The 24,228-nt window shown below is 43.2% G+C and overlaps 1 protein-coding gene across 10 annotated transcripts in view; it reads left to right on the forward strand.

Moving 5' to 3' along the window:
- LOC106582844 (band 4.1-like protein 1) overlaps positions 1–24,228 on the forward strand; it is a 102,607-nt gene that overhangs the window by 73,536 nt on the left and 4,843 nt on the right. For 2 of the 10 annotated variants that reach the window (XM_014166347.3, XM_014166348.3), the window contains exons 7-21: positions 754–972; positions 1,469–1,793; positions 2,934–3,031; positions 4,472–4,647; positions 4,831–5,078; positions 5,717–5,752; positions 6,387–6,419; positions 7,331–7,480; positions 12,703–12,777; positions 13,222–14,955; positions 16,785–16,835; positions 17,359–17,739; positions 18,991–19,122; positions 21,285–21,365; positions 22,192–22,257. In XM_014166347.3, coding sequence (XP_014021822.1) covers positions 754–972; positions 1,469–1,793; positions 2,934–3,031; positions 4,472–4,647; positions 4,831–5,078; positions 5,717–5,752; positions 6,387–6,419; positions 7,331–7,480; positions 12,703–12,777; positions 13,222–14,955; positions 16,785–16,835; positions 17,359–17,739; positions 18,991–19,122; positions 21,285–21,365; positions 22,192–22,257 — 3,805 coding nt within the window. The remainder of the gene's footprint in view (positions 1–753; positions 973–1,468; positions 1,794–2,933; positions 3,032–4,471; positions 4,648–4,830; positions 5,079–5,716; positions 5,753–6,386; positions 6,420–7,330; positions 7,481–12,702; positions 12,778–13,221; positions 14,956–16,784; positions 16,836–17,358; positions 17,740–18,990; positions 19,123–21,284; positions 21,366–22,191; positions 22,258–24,228) is intronic. The other 8 variants (XM_045705794.2, XM_014166354.3, XM_014166349.3 and 5 more) reach the window with 8 other exon arrangements.

Raw genomic sequence — 24,228 nt, forward strand, 5'->3', positions numbered from 1 at the left:
GAAGAGTCTTGGTGGTTCCAAACTTTTTCCATTTAAGAACGATGGATGCCACTGTGTTCTTCAGGACCTTCAATGCTGCAGAAATGTTTTGGTACCCTTCCCTAGATCTGTGCCTCAACAAAATCCTGTTTCGGAGCTCAACGGACAATTCCTTCGGCCTCATGGCTTGGTTTTTCCTCTGACATGCACTGTCAACTGTCCAATCAATTGAATTTACCACAGGTGGACTCCAATCAAGTTGTAGAAACATCTCAAGGACGATTAATGAAAACAGGATGCACCTGAGCTCGAATCTCATAGCACAGGGTTTGAATACTTATGTAAGTATTTCCGTTTTTTTCTAAAAACTGTTTTTGCTTTATCATAATGGGGTATTGTGTTTAGATTGAGGAAAACATTTATTTAATCCATTTTAGAATAAGGCTGTAACATAACAAAATGTGGAAAAAGTGAAGGATTCTGAATACTTTCCGAATGCACTGTATAAGCTCGCAGCATGCAGTCTCTCATACTTACAGTGTCAGTTTGCACATTAAAATATCACTGTCAAATAACAAAAGTTTGTGTTGAAAGACTTTGTACAGTTGTAATAATTTCAGTGCATATTTCACAGCTGTCAAAGAGTTCCAAATCCCACTCTACTTAGAAGGATTAGCTACATTTGGAATTCCACTGACTGTTATGGATTATCTTCTCAACATTCTTGTTGGAGCTTTGGCCAGGCCTTTTTTAACGTCTCCTTCTCCTTCACAGGTACTACCTGTGTCTGCAGCTGACAGATGACATGTTGTCAGGTCGTCTGCCCTGTTCCTTCGTGACCCACGCCCTGCTGGGTTCCTACGCCGTACAGGCCGAGCTGGGAGACTATGACACCGACGACCATGGCCCCGACTACGTCAGCGACTTCCGCTTCGCACCCAATCAGACGCGAGAGCTGGAGGAGAGGGTCATGGAGCTCCATCGTAACTACAGGTAGGAGTTATGGTTATGTCCAAGAGTATAATCTGAATACCAGATAATGATAGGGCCATGACTAGGGTCTTGTAGGTTTTCCTGGCCAGGTCACATGGTCAGAGAAACCTCTAGGCCCAGTTAGGTTTAGTTCAGTTGCATTTTTGTAGTAAATCCATTTGAGTTATATCTCCATCTCCCATTCATATGGAACCATTGGAGCCTGCTGATGAACCTTTGCGCAGACCGTGTCCAACAACATACCATACATATGTTGACAAATGCCACCACATTGCCCTGGTCTGTCATGGCTGTCTACATGGAGGCCTTGCCAACACTGTCGATACTTCCCAAGTCTCAGGGTCTCCCCCATCCCTTTCCTGGCATGGCCCCTGGCTTGGCTCTTGGCCAAGGAGTTATGGTAGAAAGGTGGAGGGAGAGACATGGGATTGAAAATATCATTCTTATCATTTTGAGTATTCAATTGGTTCTCCCGTTCTCCCATTTTTGGTTTCAGGGGTATGACTCCAGCTGACGCAGAAATCAACTTCCTGGAAAATGCTAAGAAGCTATCCATGTATGGGGTGGACCTTCATCATGCCAAGGTATGCTGTTACATAAGACATTTTGTGAGTCTAAGTTTCTATGTGACTGTGCAGGATTATTTATTTGGTCTTTGGCTGCTCCAGGATTCAGAAGGGATTGACATCATGCTGGGCGTGTGTGCCAACGGGCTCCTGATCTACCGCGACCGCCTGAGGATCAACCGCTTCGCCTGGCCAAAGATCCTTAAGATCTCCTACAAGAGGAGCAACTTCTACATCAAGATCCGGCCTGGAGAGGTAAGCTGAACCAAGTTAGTGGCTTCTCTGTACATTCTTAGAAAAAAAGGTTCCTAAAGGGTTCTTTGGCTGTACCCATAGAGAACCCTTTTAGGTTCCAGTTAGAAAGAGTTCTACATGGAACACAAAACGGTTCTACTTGGAACTAAAAGGGTTCTACCTGGAACCAACAAGGGCTCTTCAAAGGATTCTCCTCTGGGTGTAGATGAAGTCTTAGCCCCTTTCAAAATGAACATGAGACATTAACATTTATGCAGTATGCACCCCATCATTTCTGTTATAACTGGAAATGCGTCCTGCTAAAGATTGTGAGGAAACGGATGTGTGGTTTTCCAGAGAGCTGGAAAATATTTAGGTCCCCCTAATTTTGCTGCTCCACAGGCTTAGAATCTATAGCGTGCCTTTCTCGCCCAGTCTCTATTCAGTTCTTGCTGCACTGCAGCCTCAACCTCTGCAGCCTGGTGAGCTCAGCCCCAGCCCAGAAGCTCAGCCCATTGTGACAGGCTGTCTGGCCAGGGCTGCTAAAGTGACAGAGGCCCACAGTGAGCCTGTGGAAGAGCAGGATAAAGAGAGCCTTTAACACTGCCAGTGCAGCTGCAGCAGCACCCAGAATAGAGGGATGAAAAGTATAAATATAATCATGAAAATTGAAATGCTACCCTCATGTTTGTCTCCACTGTTTGAAAATGGTCATTTCTTAGCCATTTGCTTGGCTCAGCGCAGGAATCTGTCTGGTGGTTGCAGGGCTGGAATTTCAGGGAGAACAGATTACTAGTGTACATACTTGGGAGTTTTAACCTTGCTTGTCAGTCATTTGGCTTTGGAACAGGTGTCTGTGGGTTTACAGAAGTGAACAGTTTCACACTGTGTCTGTTTGTTTAGAGCTTGTTTCATCTCCTGAGTGACAAGCAGGCCGATTCAGCGAATCTATCTGAAAAGCATGAACTTCAAATTGTGACCGTTTGGAATAGGAAATAAAGTGATGATACATTACAAAGTTGTTTTTTAAGAATGTATCATGTCATACAAAACGGCAGTCTCTTCTTCATACACACATACCTGCTCCTCTCTCTCTTCCCTCCTTCCCTTCCTTTCGGACTTCCCCTCTCCCTCTCCCTCTCCCTCTCTCTCGCGAACCAGTACGAGCAGTTTGAGAGCACTATTGGCTTCAAGCTTCCCAACCACCGGGCGGCTAAGAGACTATGGAAGGTCTGCATCGAGCACCACACCTTCTTCAGGTAAGAGCAACTTCAGGTATCTAAATCCCCTCCCTTGTAGCCCTCTTGTACCTCTGTTACGTTACCCCATGCAAGCCATTTCTCCTTAAGTCCTCTTGATCTTTAGGCAGCCAAATATAACCAAACACCACTCGCTTCAATCGTGTTCCCATCTCTCTATAGCTTTTTCCCCAGCCGCTTCCAGCACCTGCTGTCTCACTGGCCGGGGAAGCTCAGGAGTGATTAGAGCACAGCTTTGATCAGGGCTCTCTCTCCCTGTAGGCATCATCCACAGCAGGCTTTTTGTTCCACAGCAGCCAGCACTACACTGAGGCTCGGTGTTTCCTTCTCTGTTTTGTGTCTTCGTCTTCATGTTATGACTTGTGTTTCTCTGCCTGTGCTGCCTCAGGTTTTGAGGAATTCACTGTAAGGGGAATAAGCAACCATGTAGCCTAGTGGTTAGAGCGTTGGGCCAGTAACCAAAAGGTTGCTGGATCGAATCCCTGAGCTGACAAGGTAATAATCTGTTGTTCTGCCCCTGAACAAGGTAGTAAAACGACTGTTCCCCGGTAGGCTGTCATTGAAAATAAGAATTTGTTCTTAACTGACTTGCCTAGTTAAATAACAAATAAAGTATAGAGCAAGGGTCCTAAACTTTTTCACTAGGAGCCCCACTTCTAGCATTTGGGAACATCCTGCGCACGCTCATGCGCCACGTCTTTTTCTATGGGCACAAGCACTGTTCATGATGCAAACTGTTCACAGCCCTCTTGTTGGTGGAGAGAATTTTGCAGGTTTAAATTCTTATTTCCTGCAATACTACACATTTTGTCATGGGTTGCATGGAAAAGTTTGCCGTTTTAAGCAAATTTTCTCGTAATTCTATACATTTTGCCATTTCTATGTATTCATGTAATATCTGAGGAACTGAAAGTCTGAAAAACTATGTGCAAAAAAAAACCTAACTGACATGGGTTAGTTGATCTGGACATTTCTGACAAGTTATAAATAGCTCTGACTGATATGACAAGAGGAACTGATGATGCACTACCCAATTTTGAAATTACACCTTGTGCATTCTACTATTACAACTTTGAAGAGTACGTTTAAAACTGGACTGAGTTTAGGAACCACTGTATAGAGCAATGTTTTCAAGCAGGTCCTGTTGCTCTAACACAAGTCCAGTGCTCTCAGCATTTTACAAAGCCGTTTACTACATTCAGTAATTACTCTCATACTTATATCTGGTATTTCTCTTAATAGTATTGCTGTGAAGCAAGGATGGTGAATTTCTCTTTCACCAGTATTTTTAAGTTAACCCTTGTTGTTTTTATAACGTTGCAACCAAAATGCCACACAATCAGACAATGAAGATGTTCCTGAATCTTGATTCTCCAGGTTAAAGTCTCCAGAATTAGGGCTGATGAATTCCTCTCTGTCTGTGGACTATAACACCTCCAGGTTAGTGTCTCCAGAGCCTCCTCCTAAGGGCTTCCTGGTGATGGGCTCGAAGTTCCGCTACAGTGGGCGAACACAGGCCCAGACCCGGCAGGCCAGTGCCCTTATAGACAGGCCCGCGCCACACTTTGAACGATCCACCAGCAAGAGGTACCTGCTGTCCCGCAGTCTGGATGGAGGTAGATACCATGGTTGTGTTACTCAAAGGCTACTCACACAAGTGACAATTATGCAAAGTGAATTATATTATGAAATATCAGTGGCTATGGGATATTTTTTAGATGCGGCTATGTATGTATATCTAGTGCTGGATTGTTCCCCTGTAAAAAAAAAACTGTCCCACTGTGCCTTTGTCTAACCAGCAGAGTTCTCCCGGCCAGTGTCGGCCATGTGTGAGAACCAGGATGGTCTGTCCCGGCACTGCGTCAGTGAACACCCCCACCTCCACAGCCCCTCTGGGGACGAACAGGAGACTGAACTGGAACCACCCAGTCTGGAGCAGGACCAAGAGGACCATGAGGAGGATCAGGATGAGGAACGGGATCCTGAGGAAGACCAGGACCAAGAGGAGGCGGGTGTCACCACCCCCAGCAAGAAGAAGGAGATCAAGGTACTGTTAGGTGAATGGGAGGAAGGGTTGATAGGGTAGATGATTTATGATACCGCGGTTGTCATATCTGGTTCAGAGGGTAAATGGCCCAACCTCGCATGGTTGACAGATCTATATGTTTTAGCCAATTCCTCTAACATTCCTTAGGAGTTGGATAAAGCACAAACAGATCTGTTGACCCAGGCTCAGCCTACTTGTCCCGACTTGCAATGCAGGAAAGTTCTCCTGTAACAGGGTGATCAAATTAGGATCCTGCATCTGTATGGAAGCTTAGAGAGTCACACTGCTCGTGTGGAGATCATGTTTTTGTCAGGGTGGATCTGTATGTCTCAGTGAAGATGGTAGTGACTGCAAGGGTGCTGGAGTGTACCGCTGGAACTTTTCGGGTCGCTGTGACGTTCCCTGCTGGGGTTTAAAAAGCTAAAGATTTGTCAGAACTAACTCTGCTCCCTCTCTGCCACTCTTTGGCTCATAGGCTAACCGTTATGGCTCACTATCCCCACTAACTGTTGTATCGAACCTTCACTTCTCTCTCATAATGTCAAGCCAACTTAACCTCTCCTGCTGCTGTTCTTTCTTGCTTTCTCTCCCTGTCATTCACTAACATGCTCTCTCTCTTTAACCCTCGCTGACTAAAGGAGGATGCTGGGTCCCCACTTGACAATATACAGGAGGTATTTGGTGTCTTGTGCCCTGTCTGTCTCTCTGTTAGTCTGTCTGTCGGTCAGTGAGATTGTTCTTTGCCTACCTGTCTTGTTGTTTAGTAATCCTGCATATTCCTGTTAAACTAGCAGTGATTGGCCGACAGTGAGTCATCTTCTGCACCGTGTTATATTTGTTTGCGCCCAAAGTATTACATTGAAGCTGCAAAGCCTTCATTTTCTGCTGGTAATGCAATATTTTATTTCCTTCTAGAATGAACTACGGTTTTGGTAGAGCTGTATTTTTAGTTAGCATGAGGTGGTGCTCAAATCAAATAGACCTGACAAAGTTCCCCAATGATCATTCAACTATCAGAACAAGAGCCTAACTACAAGGATTTTACAGGCAATTCAATGTGAACATCTTAAGTCAGCCTGCATGGTTGTGTATGTGTGAGTTCCTTGTTTGTGCTTCTGTGTGTTTGTGTCTACTGCTGCTGCTGTCTTGTGTCCTGTCCGGGTTGCTCAGTCCTGCATCTGTCTGCCTGCCTGACCTCCTTGACTCACCATCTCTGCTCTTCCTCTCTGTCTCTGCATCCTCCCCCGCTCCCCTTACCCCGCTCCACATGCCCCTGTCCCTGCTCCTGCCCCAACTCCGCCATCTCAGTTGGACCAGGAGACAACCCCTCGACACAAGGAGGTACAGCTCATTGTGCTGATGATCTATCCAGAGTTGGAGTCTGTTCCAGGTCTATTCAATTGGACATTGACATTTCTTCAGCAGTTAAAATCAGTTCTGTAATTGACTGGAATTCAGATGGAATTGATTTCAACCCTGGTTCTGTCCCAGTGCTTCATGACCCACTCAACTGAACAAGTGGTCTCTACCAAAATCTCATGATACTATTTGCAGAGTATTGAACATCATGGAACACTGCAATGTATGACTAGGACTAGGGGAGAAAGTGCACTGAAGCTCCATTTCCTCTCTAGGTGCCTGTAGCATTAATGTGATGGCCCTATTGTTGCATGGAGATGCAACCAGCCTTCATATGAATTAACAGCATTCACTTAAGTCAGCCTTCAATTGATAGGCAGGTACAGTCAATGAAAATGAATATTAGGCAACAGTAGACTAGCTAGCTAGTCACTAAGATGATTTATTAGGGCATTCAGTTGTTTTAATTTTGTGTTTGTTTCATTTTAATAAACAATCCAAAAAGTTAGATAATTTAATTTCCGTGGGTTTTAATAGCATCCCAAATGCCATGTTCATTAATAGACAGACTACTGAACAGAATAGCAATGCGATAACAGCCCACAAACAATGCACTTGATGCATGTGCTGAATCACTAAGTATTAAGACACATTAGTTTAAGTCATTGTGTCTTTTCTTGTGTGCTGCCTGCAATATTAATGTCACTTTGATGTATTATTTCAGATCACGTTCCGCTCGTCCATGCATATCAAGTCATAATGCAATTGAATTGAGTGACAGTGTGATTACTACAGTGGTAATTGATATAGATGTCAAATGAATGTATATTTCTCTCTCCTTCTCTCCCAATCCTCTCTAATTATCATTATCTATCCCCTTTTATTCAATACAGTTTTTGGATAAGTCGGAGGATGTCTTATTGAAGCACCAGGCCAGTATCAATGAGCTGAAGAAAGCTCTGAGGGGGCCCAACAGCAAGCTGACGAACCGTGAGAAGCGTCTGTCAAGAACGTCCCCAGGCGGCACACCCGAGAGGAAGGCTGTGAGTGTGGGATAAGGGTGGTGAGGACCAGCGGTCCACTGGAGCACGGGTGGAGGTTGAGAGATTCACAACCTTTAACCTATGTACCAATTCTCTACTGTATGCCATGAATATATCACTGATAATGCCTTAAAGCTGCAATATGTAACTTTTTGGGCGACCATGACCAAATTCACATAGAAACGTTAGTTCTAGATCTGTCATTCTTAGTACAAGCAAGTACTTTCGGCTTTGTACACCAGTTTTAAACAGCTGAACATACAATATTTTTGGTTATGGAAAATACACTGCTCAAAAAAATAAAGGGAACACTTACACAACACAATGTAACTCCAAGTCAATCACACTTCTGTGAAATCAAACTGTCCACTTAGGAAGCAACACTGATTGACAATAAATTTCACATGCTATTGTGCAAATGGAATAGACAACAGGTGGAAATTATAGGCAATTAGCAAGACACCCCCAATAAAGGAGTGGTTCTGCAGGTGGGGACCACTGACCACTTCTCAGTTCCTATGCTTCCTGGCTGATGTTTTGGTCACTTTGAATGCTGGCAGTGCTTTCACTCTAGTGGTAGCATGAGACGGAGTCTACAACCCACACAAGTGGCTCAGGTAGTGCAGCTCATCCAGGATGGCACATCAATGCGAGCTGTGGCAAGAAGGTTTGCTGTGTCTGTCAGCGTAGTGTCCAGAGCATGGAGGCGCTACCAGGAGACAGGCCAGTACATCAGGAGACGTGGAGGAGGCCGTAGGAGGGCAACAACCCAGCAGCAGGACCGGTACCTCCGCCTTTGTGCAAGGAGGAGCAGGAGAAGCACTGCCAGAGCTCTGCAAAATGACCTCCAGCAGGCCACAAATGTGCATGTGTCTGCTCAAACGGTCAGAAACAGACTCCATGAGGGTGGTATGAGGGCCCGACGTCCACAGGTGGGGGTTGTGCTTACAGCCCAACACCGTGCAGGACGTTTGGCATTTGCCAGAGAACACCAAGATTGGCAAATTCGCCACTGGCGCCCTGTGCTCTTCACAGATGAAGCAGGTTCACACTGAGCACATGTGACAGACGTGACAGAGTCTGGAGACGCCGTGGAGAACGTTCTGCTGCCTGCAACATCCTCCAGCATGACCGGTTTGGCGGTGGGTCAGTCATGGTGTGGGGTGGCATTTCTTTGGGGGGGGCCGCACAGCCCTCCATGTGCTCGCCAGAGGTAGCCTGACTGCCATTAGGTACCGAGATGAGATCCTCAGACCCCTTGTGAGACCATATGCTTGTGCGGTTGGCCCTGGGTTCCTCCTAATGCAAGACAATGCTAGACCTCATGTGGCTGGAGTGTGTCAGCAGTTCCTGCAAGAGGAAGGCATTGATGCTATGGACTGGCCCGCCTGTTCCCCAGACCTGAATCCAATTGAGCACATCTGGGACATCATGTCTCGCTCCATCCACCAACGCCACGTTGCACCACAGACTGTCCAGGAGTTGGCGGATGCTTTAATCCAGGTCTGGGAGGAGATCCCTCAGGAGACCATCCGCCACCTCATCAGGAGCATGCCCAGGCGTTGTAGGGTCATACAGGCACGTGGAGGCCACACACACTACTGAGCCTCATTTTGACTTGTTTTAAGGACATTACATCAAAGTTGGATCAGCCTGTAGTGTGGTTTTCCACTTTAATTTTGAGTGTGACTCCAAATCCAGACCTCCATGGGTTGATAAATTGGATTTCCATTGATTATTTTTGTGTGATTTTGTTGTCAGCACATTCAACTATGTAAAGAAAAAAGTATTTAATAAGATTATTTCTTTCATTCAGATCTAGGATGTGTTGTTTAAGTGTTCCCTTTATTTTTTTGATCAGTATATATTTCACAGCGGTTTAGATTGTACAATGATTCTCTACACTATACTTGCTTATTTTGTTACATAAACTGAAATTAGGCAAACTATTAGAATTTTAGCAACCAGGAAATGGTGGAGCGATTTCTGCGTAGTGCACCTTTTTAATACTTCTGTTTAAACTGCCCTAACGTTTGATGAAGAGGCTGTGTATGACTGACAGCATTGATATTCCAGTCTTACAGTTGACTCTCCTAGAACCCAGTATGCTTGGAGGTCAACAGAGGAGAACATGTTTTTATTCACAGGGAAACAGACAGTACTGGGGTTTTGTGTTTGTGTGCTTTTGAAATAATCTACAGTCTGATGTGAAACCAATAACTGTCTTTTTGACCATGACTTTGAAGGACAATAATAATTCTTCAAGGTATTGTAGGTGGTTATTTATTGTAGATACAGTTGAAGTCGGAAGTTTACATACACGTCAGCCAAATACATTTAAACTCAGTTTTTCACAATGCCTGACATTTAATCCTAGTAAAAATTCCCTGTGTTAGGTCAGTTAGGATCACCACTTTATTTTAAGAATGTGAAATGTCAGAATAATAGTAGAGAGAATTAATTATTTCAGCTTTTATTTCTTTCATCACTTTCCCAGTGGGTCAGACGTTTACATACACTCAATTAGTATTTGGTAGCATTGCCGTTAAATTGTTTAACTTGGGTCAAACGTTTCGGGTAGCCTTCCACAAGCTTCCCACAATAAGTTGGGTGTATTTTGGCCCATTTTTCCTGACAGAGCTGGTGTAACCTCCAGCATCTTCACAAGGTCCTTTGCTGTTGTTCTGGGATTGATTTGCACTTTTCGCACCAAAGTACGTTCATCTCTAGGAGGTAAACCGTTCAGGATGGAGACACGTTCTAATGGCTGTGTGGTCACATGGTGTTTATACTTGCGTACTATTGTTTGTACAGATGAACGTGGTACCTTCAGGCGTTTGGAAATTGCTCCCAAGGATGAACCAGACTTGTGGTCTACAATTTTTTTTTCTGAGGTCTTGGCTGATTTCTTTAGATTTTCCCATGATGTCAAGCAAAGAGGTACTGAGTTTGAAGGAAGGCCTTGAAATACATCCACAGGTACACCTCCAATTGACTCAAATGATGTCAATTAGCCTATCAGAAGCTTCTAAAGCCATGACATCATTTTCTGGAATTTTCCAAGCTGTTTAAAGGTACAGTCAACTTAGTGTATCTAAACTTCTGACCCACTGGAATTGTGATACAGTGAATTATAAGTAAAATAATCTGTCTTTAAACAATTGTTGGAAAAAGTACTTGTGTCATGCACAAAACCGAGTTGCCAAAACTATAGTTTGTTAACGAGAAATTTGTGGAGTGGTTGAAAAACGAGTTTTAATGACTCCAACCTAAGTGTATGGAAACTTCCGACTTCAACTGTAGATATTGCTGCAGACTCAGACCCAATCTATTGGATAGTGTGATGGTACTGCTAAAATATACGGAACAAAAATATAAACGCAACATGCAACAATTTCAACAATTTTACTGAGTTACAGTTCATATAAGGAAATCAGTCAATTGAAATAAATTCATTAGGCCCTAATCTATGGATTTCACATGACTGGGTAGAGGCTCAGCCATGGGTGGGCCTGGGAGAGCATACAGTAGGCCCACCCAGTTGGGAGCCAGGCTCACAGATTGGGGAGCCAGGCCCAGTCAATCAGAATTAGTTTTTCCCCACAAAAGAAGCCGGATGTGGAGGTCCTGGGCTGGCGTGGTTACACTTGGTCTGCGGTTGTCAGGCTGGTTACTGCCAAATTCTCTACAACAACGTTATAGTAGAGAAATTAACATTAAATTCTCTGGTAACAGCTCTGGTGGACATTCCTGCAGTCAGCATGCCAATTTCACGCACCCTCAAAACTTGCGGAATCTGTGGCATGGTGTTGTGTGTCAAAACTGCACATTTTAGAGTGGTGTTTTATTGTCCCCAGCACAAGGTGCACATGTGTAATGATCATGGTGGTAATCATTATCTTGATATGCCACACTTGTCAGGTGGATGGATTGTCTTGGCAAAGGAGAAATGCTCACTAACAGGGATGTAAACAAATTTGTGCACAACATTTGAGAGAAATAAGCTTTTTGTGCGTATGGAACATTTCTGGGATCTTTTATTTAAGCTCATGAAACATGGAACCAACACTTTAAATATTGTGTTTATATTCTTGTTCAGTCTAGATCATAAGAACACATTGAATTAGAAAAAAATGAAATCATGTTCTGCGTTTATCATTGAAGGAGGGTGTTTGTGGTCATACGCACATCCTTAAAAACAAAGGTGCTGGGCTAACAAAGACCACTAGTAAAGAACAAGAAGGCCCGCACATTGTTGAAGCTTCCAATTCACCGCTTTATTGACGACGGATCTTCGTTTGTAGTAAAATCCCTGTTTATTTAGAGATGGTAGAAAAGTGATTCTGCAATAACTTGAAGAGAAGATGTGCAAAATCTGGAGATTTACTGAATATGAGGCATTAGAGCAACAACCATCTCAAACGTCTGCCCACCTTGATTGCCTGACAGTTAAAAATCTTCCCTTTGTGTCAGAATGCAAAAGCCCCTGCCACTTTGATCACTTTCACATTGTGATTGTACTGTTAAGATACAAAGATAGTACTCTCCAGTGTAGCTCTGTCAATGCAGTCTGTTTCCAGGTATTTATGTAGTCTACTGACACGTTCACATCTGCTCTCTGAGAACAATCAGATTATAGCCATAGAGATTATCATCAGACGTCCTCGAGGGCATGAAAACGCCATCTGTCATGTACCTACATAGATCTGAGGGAGCGACGCTATTGTCCTGATTTGAATAATGACAACGTGTGGCCTGAGAAATCTCTCTATCCTGGAGGAGTCCAACTCGGAGAGATTCAGAGGAAATCATAAAGCCTTTGATGTAGTTGCAAATGTTATTTTTGCATTGCAAATACCTTCTCAGTTGGTTATGTGGATTTGGGAGCTGCAATGTGCAGGTGGAAGCTAACTATGCCCATGTTTCGTTATTTGATTCAAGATTCATCTTGATTGGCTCTTAGATTTCAGATAGGACTTTGATTCAGGAGAGTCGTACAGTATTTTTGGAAAATCCCTTGTCTCCCTAGCCCCTTGAATCAACATTTCTTCCCCCTTTCTATCCTTCACTTTCCTTTTCCCCTTTCGCACGAAATTACCAAAAGTTGGATAGTATGCTGTGACAAAGAACCATACAGTTGGGGCTCATCTAATAGCTGTTCTCCTCCCTCTCTCTTCCCCCTCCACACCTCTCCTGGCGGGTAACGCTCGGCCCCCCATCAGGTGGGGGGCAAGGACCCAGTAAACAGCTTCTCTGTAGAGGGCTTCTTCCAGAAGACTTTGGTGACTTCCCCAGAGGTTGCTCTTCACTTCCTCTTCCTCTCTCTTCTAACTTCTACCTCATAACATTCTGACTGTACTGTAGTTGACCATTTATCTGTAATGAAACTGTGGCCTGGTACCATTTTATAGAAATACTGCTCACTCAGATATATCTGATATCCCTTGCATCTTGTTGTAATCTGACCTGCTGCAGTCATTGTGTCTGAGAAAATATTTTAAGAAATGCAATAACCAACATATACATTTTGATGTAAAATGTAACATTTCGATGTATGATTGCAGCAATTGAAGCAGAAATGATTAGCAGATTACAGTCTATGAGCATGCACCTAGCATCTACATGGAGGATTGTAGAGGATCTATTTGTACAATAAAAACACATCTCTTTACTGAAGCTGTTAACCTATGTTACAGTTCAGTTGGCACCTCTAACTGTGTTTAATCTATATCAACATGTAGGGCTCTGAGGAGTGGGTATTGATTGAGAAACAAGACACTTATCAACAGAACCGTGACTGGAAGGCCGAGGAACAGAACAAAGCTTCCACCTCGCCTCCCCCATTAGTCCCGGATTCCTCTTGGGAAAGGAAGAAAGAACTGGAAAAAGAGACAGAAGTAGCCAAGATGATTCATGTCGAGGCTACAGGGGAGGATGGGCCAGAAATGATAACAGATATTGATAACTTTCCTTTGCCCAAAACCACAAGGGAAGCCCATGATGAATGTTCTGAACCGCGGCTGACTAGCAACAGCCGGTTCATGGTGGAATTAGCTGAAACCACTGAATCTTCTGATGATGATACACAGTGGAAAGTACCTCCAGCAGATGACTCTGGTGCAAAGAATGACATAGTCTCAGACCCAGACCCAGTATCAACCCCAGTCCCATTCCGAGACTCTAAGAAGGATCATCAACCCCACAGACACAGACAAAAGAAGAGACCTAATAGTTTAAACCTGGGAATGTCAACAGAATTCGTCTATGAGAAAGAGGGCGCCGGCTCGAACGGCGAAGAAGACAATGAGGGATCAGACTGGGAGGACAGTCCTACAGAGAAGACAAAGGTGGGACTAATAGACCGCCCTGAAGACAGAACAACGAGAGAGGAGCCAGACGACCAGTGTTGGGGGACGAGTGTGCTGATGAAAGATGAGGAGAGATCACCAGAGGCAAAATGGACGGAGAAAGTGGTGTCTGCCGCTGTGTGTGAAGATAACAAGATGGACCACATTACGTCAATAGGAGAAGACAAGGAGACTCTGGGAAGTGCTGTGGATGATCCGGCAGGGTGTGATGAAAACGACCAGGCTATGAGCTTCATCACCGATGAAGTCCAGCCAGCAGATGAAGTGCTGGGCTCTGTCAACGGTCCTGATAAGAAAGAATGGGATAGTTTAGCAGAACAGGTTAAAGAGTTTGATCGTAGAGAGAAGAGCATGACTGACAATAAAGAACACATAGCAGAGGTCAAACTGAGGGTGGTCAAGACCCATGAGCGAAAAGCCAGTAACTCTGGGGGGGAGGACATGGAAGGTCTCATGTCAGAGGTCAGGGGTCAGAGAAGGTCTTTTCAAAGACTATCAGGCAGCAGTCAGTCAGAAATAACTAGGATCGTTCCTCTCAAACCCGAAAGGTCAAAGAGCTTAGCATGCAAAGATGAGCAGGACAAAGGGAGTCAGGAGACTGAGTCTGAGCTGATTGGAGTTTTTAGAAGAGAGTACAGATGGTCAGGGGGTTTGTCAGAGGGACCCTCAGACATCAACCGGAACGACGCACCCACCTTTCATCCAACATTCACCCTGCCTACATCATTCATAACAACCAACACTAGTCCAGCAAGACGGACTCACTCCCCAACCACGTCACACAGAGAAGCCACACAGATACAGGGCAGCTTCTGGGGTCTGGAAGGCTTGACGAGAGTCGAGGCTAAAACTGAAGAGCTGGTCCAGGAACAGAGCAGCACTGCCTGTGACGATCCCTTTCAGGTGGCTAGAGAAGCCATAGAGAGTAATCAGCTTCTCAGCTTTAAGGCCTCAGTTCCAGCTCCAGCTTCAGCGATTCCCAGAACAGCACCTCCTGCCCCTCCAGTGAAAACACGGAAAGCCAGAGAGTCTGGACTCATACTCCGGAACATCAACCGCAATGCTAGCAGGGAGCCTGGCCTGGATGCTGCCAAGAAGAGACACTCGGTAACTTGGCTTTTCAGTCATTTGGAAGCAAAAAGCATCGCATGAGCTTCAGACTGACCCGCACACTCCCATTTTCTTATTTTCCTGTTTTCAGTGACTTGAATATACATGTAACTTATATGTGCCTGTATATGAAGAAGGGGGTTGTGTATAACTTATGAGACACTTGTTTTGGCTGCGTCTCATTGGCTGATGCCGCCATCAATGCATTTTGTCTGCTATGAGTTTGGATCCTCCCCATTTAGCCCCCCTACTCCTCCCTGCCTCCCTTCACCCTTATGCTTCACAGCAAACCTGAAACACAACTGCTTGCAAATCTGTAAAACTCACAACAGGGCTATGGTAGAGATTGTCAAAAAGACGAACACAACTTTTCATGCTTTTGCTCTTGGCTTCTATTCCCCCTCTATTCACATTTGAACCTTGATGTTCCTTCCAACTAACCCTCTAAGCAAGTCTCTTTCGCAGAGGGTTGCAGGGAAACAAAGGCTCTTGCATATTGCCATGGCGCTGAGTTTTTTTTGCACTTCTCCTCTATGCTGTTTCCAAGCTGAAATGTGGAGGAAGGCATGGACTTCAGACATGGTTTCATACATGTTTTTCAGCTCAATTGACTGTTACAGGAACTGTATGAGAAAATGAGAGAAACATGTCATTATCACCCATAAAGGCACTCTATGTTACATATACTGTACAGTATGCTCATCAGTCAAATGTCGGCCATTAATCTCCTGACCTCAAAGTTACTTTTTAAAGAAAAAAGTAGTTTGGTTAATGTAATGTAAATATTTGACATGTTTTTTTTTTATATGTTTTTTTCCCCTTCAAAATATCAACTTCATTAACATGAAAATGATTAACGGTACCTTATTGGGTAATGATTATTTATAAACCAGATCAAATGCTTTACAAGGATCATACATTGGATGCTATGTGCATTCTTGTAAAGCAAAGGACCCACCCAGACTGTAAAAAAAGAGGCAGGCAACAAGCCCTCAAGCAGCAATCCCCAGGCTGCTGTACTGTAACTACACAGACAGACTAGCTTTCAGAAAGAGACTCACCACTTTCATTTCACAGTTGGTGTCATTAGGTGCTTGCATGTATTTGGCAGTGGAATTAATATAATTAGAAATTAGGACTGGGATCAAACAGCTTAAATCATTCCCTGCGTTTAATCTGAGTCTAGGCCCAGGACACTTTGGCATGATCAGGCATGGAATGAGGTGTGAGATCACTTTGTAAGCTGCCTCACCCAAAAACTAACAAACACCATGTGAGAGCACCAGCCGTTCTGTATACTGGGTGTTAAAAAACAGAATGGGCTTCCAAGCATATAAAATCAGTACAAGCCTGCTTATTTTGACTTCAAAAACTGCCTTTATGTCATTGAAACCAAACACTATTCTTTGGCCATTTGAGCCCCTTGAAATTCAGTCTGCGTGGTTTGCGTCATTCTATGATTCTGTCCTTGGCCAATGATTGACTGTTGCCGTGCTGCTACGGCTGTTCTACACTATCAAATCTTACAACCTGTCCATAGAACATTCTGTACGACACTCTAGTTTATACTAATTCCAAGTATGACAACTGGCTTGACATGGTGGGTTCATTTCTCTTGTCCAAGCTGGTAGTAAGCGTACTTCTTTTTTTGTACTCACAAATAGATGGAAGGGGGAACTGCCCTTCTATGTTAGAAACGTGCTGTTTTGTTGTTCTAACGGTCTGTTAGTAGAGACCCAGTCTCTCTACTGATGTCTAGTAGTCTGTCTCTCCAGCTTGGACTAACCTCTGGCTGCTCTCCTTCTTCCCCTGCTTTCCCTCCGCAGGAGCCTCTCTCCACTCTTGCCATTTATGAAGATACAGTAGATGATGCCAAGGTCACTTTACGTTTTGAATTCAACCGCATGCCTCACCATTTTCCCATTTCTCCCCTGTGGTAAATTAGTCACTCACTCCCCATTGTCTTCCTCACTGTCACACATGGGTAACTCTGTCATATGAGCAGCATACATAGAGGCTGAACCCTGACTATGCCACAGGCTACCCTCCATTACGTTCAAAGTAATTTCCTCTGTGTAAGACTTCCCCATTTATCTCCTCTCGTCTCCATATACGATGTGGCAAATTGCATGCCTGGAGAAGGTTTTTATGATCGATTTTTATGATAATATATACATGTATAATAGGTATCAGGGCCTCGGAAAGATCCTACATGAGTACTTATGCACACCTCCAGGCCAGGGCATATTCCCTTCTAGAGGATCATTCATCCACTGTCCATCATCATCATTATCATCCCCTCTCTCATGGTCACTCCCTGCCCTGAGCTGCGGCCAGACTGGCCGTGTGTTGTGATTTTGTTGTGGCGGCCATCTTTCTGTAACCCCCTCTCTCACCCAGAGGGAAAACTGGGAGAGGAGGCCTCGGCCGGGCTCCACCTCGGAGGAAGACCACGAGCGTGACACGGTGGTCTTCATGAAAGAGACCCAGTTGGGCATTGAGAGGAAGTGCTCCAGCATAACGGTCAGCTCCACGTCTAGCCTGGAGGCTGAGGTGGACTTCACCGTCATCATGGACCTCCACACGGGCGTGGAGGATTTCTCCAAGGGCCTGTCTGAGCTGGGGGAGAAGGAGCGGTTGCCTGAACGGTTGCCCGAGGTGGGCCGGGACGACTTTGAGGAGACCTCCAGGTTCTATTCGGCCCGTCTCATGGGCTCCCATGACATGTCCGCTGTAGAGGAGATGCCCCCTGTGCACCGTGAGGAACGTGTGCGCCATGAGGTAGACACAATGTACCCCATCCCTGATCCTTGCCACTCCCCGTCTCCTCCCTCCTGCTTCTGAGAGCGAATACTGCCTTTAAAGGGATACTTCATTATTTTTTCAATGAAGCCCTTTATCTACTTCCCCAGAGTCAGATGGACTCGTGGATGCCATTGTTATGTCTCTGCATGCAGTTTGAAGGAAGTTGATAAATAGCGTTGGTGCAATTGCTAACTAGGTTTAGTGAAATGACTGGAAGACCATGGTGACTGCTAGCATGCTAGTACGTACCATCGACTTCCAGTCATTGCGCTTATGCTTGTTAGCATTGGCTCGCGAAACTACCTCTAGCTTCCTTCATACTAGATGCAGAGACGTAGAAATGGTATCCATGAGTTCATCTGACTGGGGAAGTAGATAACTTCGTTCCTTTAATGAAATCACCAGTCACCTTTTCTGTTGGAACATTTTCAGTTGCCATTTTTTTTGTTTGTTGATGTTTTAATTTTATGTTTACATGTATTACAATTATTTGTTATATTTTTGTTTAATCTTTTGATTTTGTTTATTTATTTTCCTATGGTTTGTCCATTTGCTGTTTTGGTTGTTTCAGATTATTGTGAAATGTGTATGTTTTCTTGTATTTTCCCTTCCATTGTCAGTCATGCTTGCTTTACTAAATGTTTGGTCTGAAATGAAGTGATGCACAATTGATAATGTAGTGTATGACTATACTTGTATTGCTTCATTGTCTGTTTGAACAGTATTGTAATTTTTTTATAAGAAATGTATTGTAGTTGAACTAAGGATTAACATGGTCAGTAACATGTCAAGGCCACAGCACGTACATTACAGAATATGCAGTATTCAGACATCACGTAAGTAAGATTCAAATATGATGGATTTTCATGTGTCTTTCAAGTGATTCAGCAACCCAAAATTATTTCCAACATACAAACATAGAAAACAACATACAGTATTTTGATTTGTTTAACACTTTTTTTGGTTACTATGTTATTCCATGTGTTATTTCATAGTTTTGATGTCTTCACTATTATTTTACAATGTAGAAAATAGTAAAAATCAAGAAAAGCCCTTGAATGAGTAGGTCTGTCCAAACCTTTGACTGATACTGTACTTCGGGGCTCAATTTTAGGACATTTGTTAAAGATTTGTTTACCGTCAGGTAATATTGACGACGTTGGAGAAGAATAGACTGTCTATGGTTGATGAAATCTTAGTGTACCTGTCTGTTTCCTCCTGCTGCAGCCCCCAGTAGCCAGGAAAGACCCCAGTGCTGTTAGCGCTGCCCAGATGCTGAGGAAGGCCGACACTAAGATGGAGACACACACCAATGGGTCAGAGGTCACCAGCACCAACATCATGGACATGTCCGAGCAGGTACACTAGATCAGTCTATGCGTATGGACTCACTCCTGTCCCTCTGTGTTTTGATGTTTGATTTAGCCTGGTACAGTAGTCAAATCTGTTTGTGCTCTAGCCAAGTCCTTTGCCAACAAACATGACAGATGAGTTGTCTAAAGCACAAACCGATCTACTACCAGATAAGTGCTATCAGTTTAGTGTTGTAATATTGATCATATATGCCTCACATGCGATCCGGGACTATACATTTAGCCTATTTAAAATGTTTTCTGACTCCATAAAGATATGTTTGCAATATGCAAGAGACTACAGTTGAGATACAGTAATAGGCAATCAAGAAAGGTCTGAGAATGGAATTCTTAAATATAAGTGCATTTAATTAACATTGTAAAATGACTGAAATCACATACAAGGCATAAACCTCAAGTTACAAAGCATTGACAAGCTTTGTATTGACGGCATTATTCTCAGATTGATCAGAGAGGGAGAGAGGGGGAGAAGTCATAGCCTGAAAGGGCATGCCCCAAGAGTCCATGAGGTGGAGAGAGAAAGAAAGAATGAGAGAGAGCATGAATCTCACCAGCGCAGGCCAGGAACAGAAAAGAAAGAGACAATGACCCCTTTATAAGATCTCAGTTTGGATTCAACATTTGAGTTGTTGAACAGTAGCATTACAAAGTGAAATCAGATATCAGACTTAAAGGATGTTATCACACAGAACCTCTGTCACCCAGAGGTGTGACAAGGGGGTTGGTGAGATAATGCCGCATTCCTAAGACAACACAAAGGAAATCCTTGCATCCAGTTGATAAGAGTCACTTTGGTACCAGTGCAGATTAGTGTTACCAGTGCTAGTGCATGCTAATGATCAAATGACAAATGTAGCAGAGTGGCCCTACAGTTTGACCAGAAGGCATCTGAAATTATCTTCAGCGGGAAATGGAAACACTGAGTGAATAAGACAGTAAGACCATTTATAGGTTAATTTTTACCCCATCAATATAGTTTTATATTTTTGTAAACAGAAGGAAATGTAATTAGTCATTTAATATAATCCTAATATAGATGATAATTGTTCTCTCCGTAGCTCTGCTGTACTGCAGCTCTTGATTCAATTGAGTGACATATTCTCACGACCACAATGACTTAAAGGTCCAAGGGAGCCATTTAAAAAAAAATCTCAATATCAAATCATTTCTGGGTAACAATTAAGTACCTTACTGTGATTGTTTTAAATAAACAAAAATAGCTTCTTAGCAAAGGGCAATTTGTCAATTTTGCTAGGACTGTCTGGGAGTGGTCTGAGTAGGAAGGGAAGGGAAAAACGGAAATGTAGCTGTTATTACAGAGAGGTTTGGAACTCTCTTTCTTATTGGTCAATTAACACATTTACCCCATGGTGATGTCACCATGGAAGGCCAAAATCAAATCATGTTTTTTAATGCATTGGGACTTTAATAACATTGTTATAGAGGGATAAAAGTATTGACAGGACATTAAAAATAATTATGAAAGCATGCGGGAGTTCCATTCATCTCTAATGGCAGAGCATGGAGCTGTGCCGGTCCCAAAGGTGCCTGATTAAAATGTAATTGGTGCCTCTGGTGTGTCATTCATATAATGATGAGGATGAGCTGTGTTGGAGCGGGTTTCTTTGAAGTGAAAACCCAAGTCAGTGTGTGTTAAGCATAGAAATTGATTGACTTGAATACACTGAGTGTATTAAACATTAGGAAGACCTGCTCTTTCCATGACATAAACTGAACAGGTGAAAGATATGATCCCTTATTGATGTCACTTGTTAAATCCACTTCAGTCCGTGTAGATGAAGGGGAGGAGAGAGGTTAAAGAAGGATGTTTAAGGCTTGAGGCAATTGAGACATGGATTGTATGTCTGTGTCATTCAGAGGGTGAATGGGCAAGACAAAATATTTAAGTGCCTTTGAACGGGGTATGGTAGTAGGTTCCAGGTGTACAGGTTTGTGTCAAGAACTGCAACACTGCAGCGTGCAACACAATATTAGGAAGGTGTTCTTAATGTTTTGTACACTACGTGTAGGTACATAGTCTTCTAGATAACAAATAGCCATATCAAGTGTGTTGAGCCTCTTTGGCAGATGTGCTCTTGATTTGGAGTAAGCAACGATACAGTAGCGTTTGTGTGTGTGTATCTGCAGCAAATGGAGGCTGACATCAACTGTAACGAGACAAAGGTCTCCAGCAGCACTGACGTGGCTAAGCCACCAGAGGGCGACCTGGTATGTATCAGACACTCTATTGACAATAGCAGAAAGGCTTGAAGACTATGCTCTGCAAGCTCTGGCTGCAGTCTGATTCACTACCCTTCTCCCTGAACTGCACACTAATTCAATCCCCCTGGTGGATTTGAAAGGAACTGGACTGGTGTAAATATGGTGCTCATGGGGGAAAGGGTATAGAGAATCACTCAAATCTGCCATGACAGGTTTTGCATGTGCAAATAACGGGCTGCACATTTAGAGAGTATATTTTGCCAGTTTGTTTAGTTTTCTACCTTAATATTGCCTCACAATTTTTGCATGTGCATCCTTTTAAAATAGGCTTGTTATAAAGACTTCTCCCCCCTTCTAAACTGTGCCGAGTTACACGTTTACAGTATGTTTTACTGCTACCACATAATTGGCTTGGGTTATCTATGGCACTTAATATTTAAATAAACTCCAATTTGTATCACAGTGCCAACAAACATGCTGTAATGATAATGACAGGAGGATCTGTTGGGTTGAATTTTGCTAGTTGGTACATTACCATGTTGATACCATACTTCTGTATCAAATTGTTACGCTACACTCCTGCTTGGCTGCCTATTGGCTTTATAACTTGCTTTATAAATTCATCCTAATACCTTGCTTCTGATTCACTACGGTCATGGTAGCTGCATGCAATCTGGTGATCAGGTTTGAGGACTGCTTGTTCCCATATGGACACATTGCTCTTCTCCCTGATTAGTTTAATCAGCATGAACATGATGACTTCATCCCTTCATCCAAGTGACATTTTCTTTCCTCCCTCCCTCCCTCTCCTCATCCCTCTCTTTATCCCCAGAACCAGAACCAGGAAGTTGGCAGTAGGAAGGAAGTTCCTCTCCCCAGTATAGAAAATGGCTCCCATGTAAGTACACAATTCACCTTACCATCCTCCACCACCCTCCTCTCACTCAATAGACTATGTTACTGTACTCTGACTCCAGAAATGTAGTCCTATACTGTAGCTCTTGATTAATTTTAGCTGACGCAGTGATAAAGGTTCCCATGAAACAATGCTCTTGTTTGTTGTTGAATTGAAGCAGTGTCTGTGATTCACTGTATGTTGTCATGTAGAGAGAAGTGGGTAAAGATGCAGTTGTATTTTGGCTGGGCTATACCTTGAACCAGCAGCGTAGTGTGTGTGGGTGGGTGTGTGTTTCTGTGTGTTTGACATTGTGTTCAGGGTTTAAATTGGGACTTTGGAGGTGGCAGAGCCAAGGTTAGGGTTTTGCTAGGGTTAGGGTTGAACCAGGGTGTGGACATGAAGCTAAGGTTAGGGCTAGGGTTAGGAAAGCGGCTAGGGTTACGCTAACTGCTGTAAGTATAATGTATTACCATTCTAGGGTGAGGGTTAGTACTTTTATTCTACTTTTTATCCTACTCCTATATGTAGCCTTAGAAATAAGGTTAAGGAAATCAATAACTTGCTAACATCAAATACTTAATTTGATGATACAGCAGTAGCTATACAAGGATGTAACATGTATAGAAGAGACATGGATGCAAATGGGGAGGTGTTGCTGTATGTGCTTAGAGAAGATCTTATGTCAAGTGTTATTGAAGTGTTGTGGTTGCAGGTTCATCTGGCATATTTAAAGCCTTTTCTTTGGGGGTGCTGCTATAGGCCACCAAGTACTAACAGTCAGTATCTAAATAATATGTGTGAAATGCTTGATGGTGTATGTGATGTAAACCGAGAGGTCTACTTTCTGGGGACCTGAATATTGACAGGTTTTCATCAAGCTTTTCGCTTGAGAAGTTTCTTACTGTAACCAGTGCCTGTAATCTGATTCAGGTTATTAATCAACCTACCAGGGTGTTTACAAAAACTACAGAAACAAGATCACTCGCATGTATAGAACTTTGTTCTAAAGCTGTATCCATACCCTTTGGATGCAGTGATCACCCTATAGTGGCTATATCCAGGAAAGCCAAACTTCCAAAAGCTGGGCCTAAAATAGTGTATAAGAGATGAAACAAAATATTTTGCTGTGACTCTTATGTGGATGATGTTAGAAATATTTGTGCGTCTGATCTGCATCCAGATGGTGCAGTTGATGAATTTATGAAATTGCTTCTTCCAATTATTGATTAACATGCACCTGTTTAGAAACTGAGTGTTAGAATTGTTAAGGCTCCATGGTTTGATGAGAAATGTAAAAAATGTCTGGTTGAAAGAGATGGGGCAAAAGGAGTGGCTAATAAGTCTGCCTGCACATCTTACTTGCTGACTTACTGCAAATTGAGAAATTGTGTGACTAAGCACAACAACAAAAAATAAGAAACTGTATTATGAAGCCAAGATCAATGATATAAAAATACTTTGGAGTACTTTCAATTAAATTATGGGCAGAAATACAATTTCATATCCATCTTTCATCGAATCAGATGGCTTATTCATCACAAAACCATTTGATGTTGCCAGTTATTTTAATGATTACTTAATTGACAAAGTGAGCAAACTTAGGCAGGAAATGCCAACAACGAACAGTGAGCCATCGTATTCATGCATAAAAAAACGAATAATGAAAGAAAACCATTGCAAGTTTGAATTGTATATTTTTGTAAAGTTAGTGTGTGAGAGGTGGAAAAATGATTGTCATTGATCAATAATGACAAACCTCCTGGCGTTAACAATGTAGATGGAAAGCTGTTGAGTCTATAGCCACTCCTATCTGTCATATCTTTAATCTGAGTCTAGAGCAAAGTCTTGGTCCTCAGGCCTGGAGGGAAGCTAAAGTCATTCCTCTACCCAAGAGTGGTAAAGCTGCCTATCAGCTTGCTGCCTGTTCTTCGCAAACAGTTGGATTTTTTGTTGTTGACTAAGTACAAATAA

Source organism: Salmo salar, chromosome 22 (assembly GCF_965601325.2).
Source record: "Salmo salar chromosome 22, fSalSal1, whole genome shotgun sequence".
Taxonomy (NCBI): domain Eukaryota; kingdom Metazoa; phylum Chordata; class Actinopteri; order Salmoniformes; family Salmonidae; genus Salmo; species Salmo salar.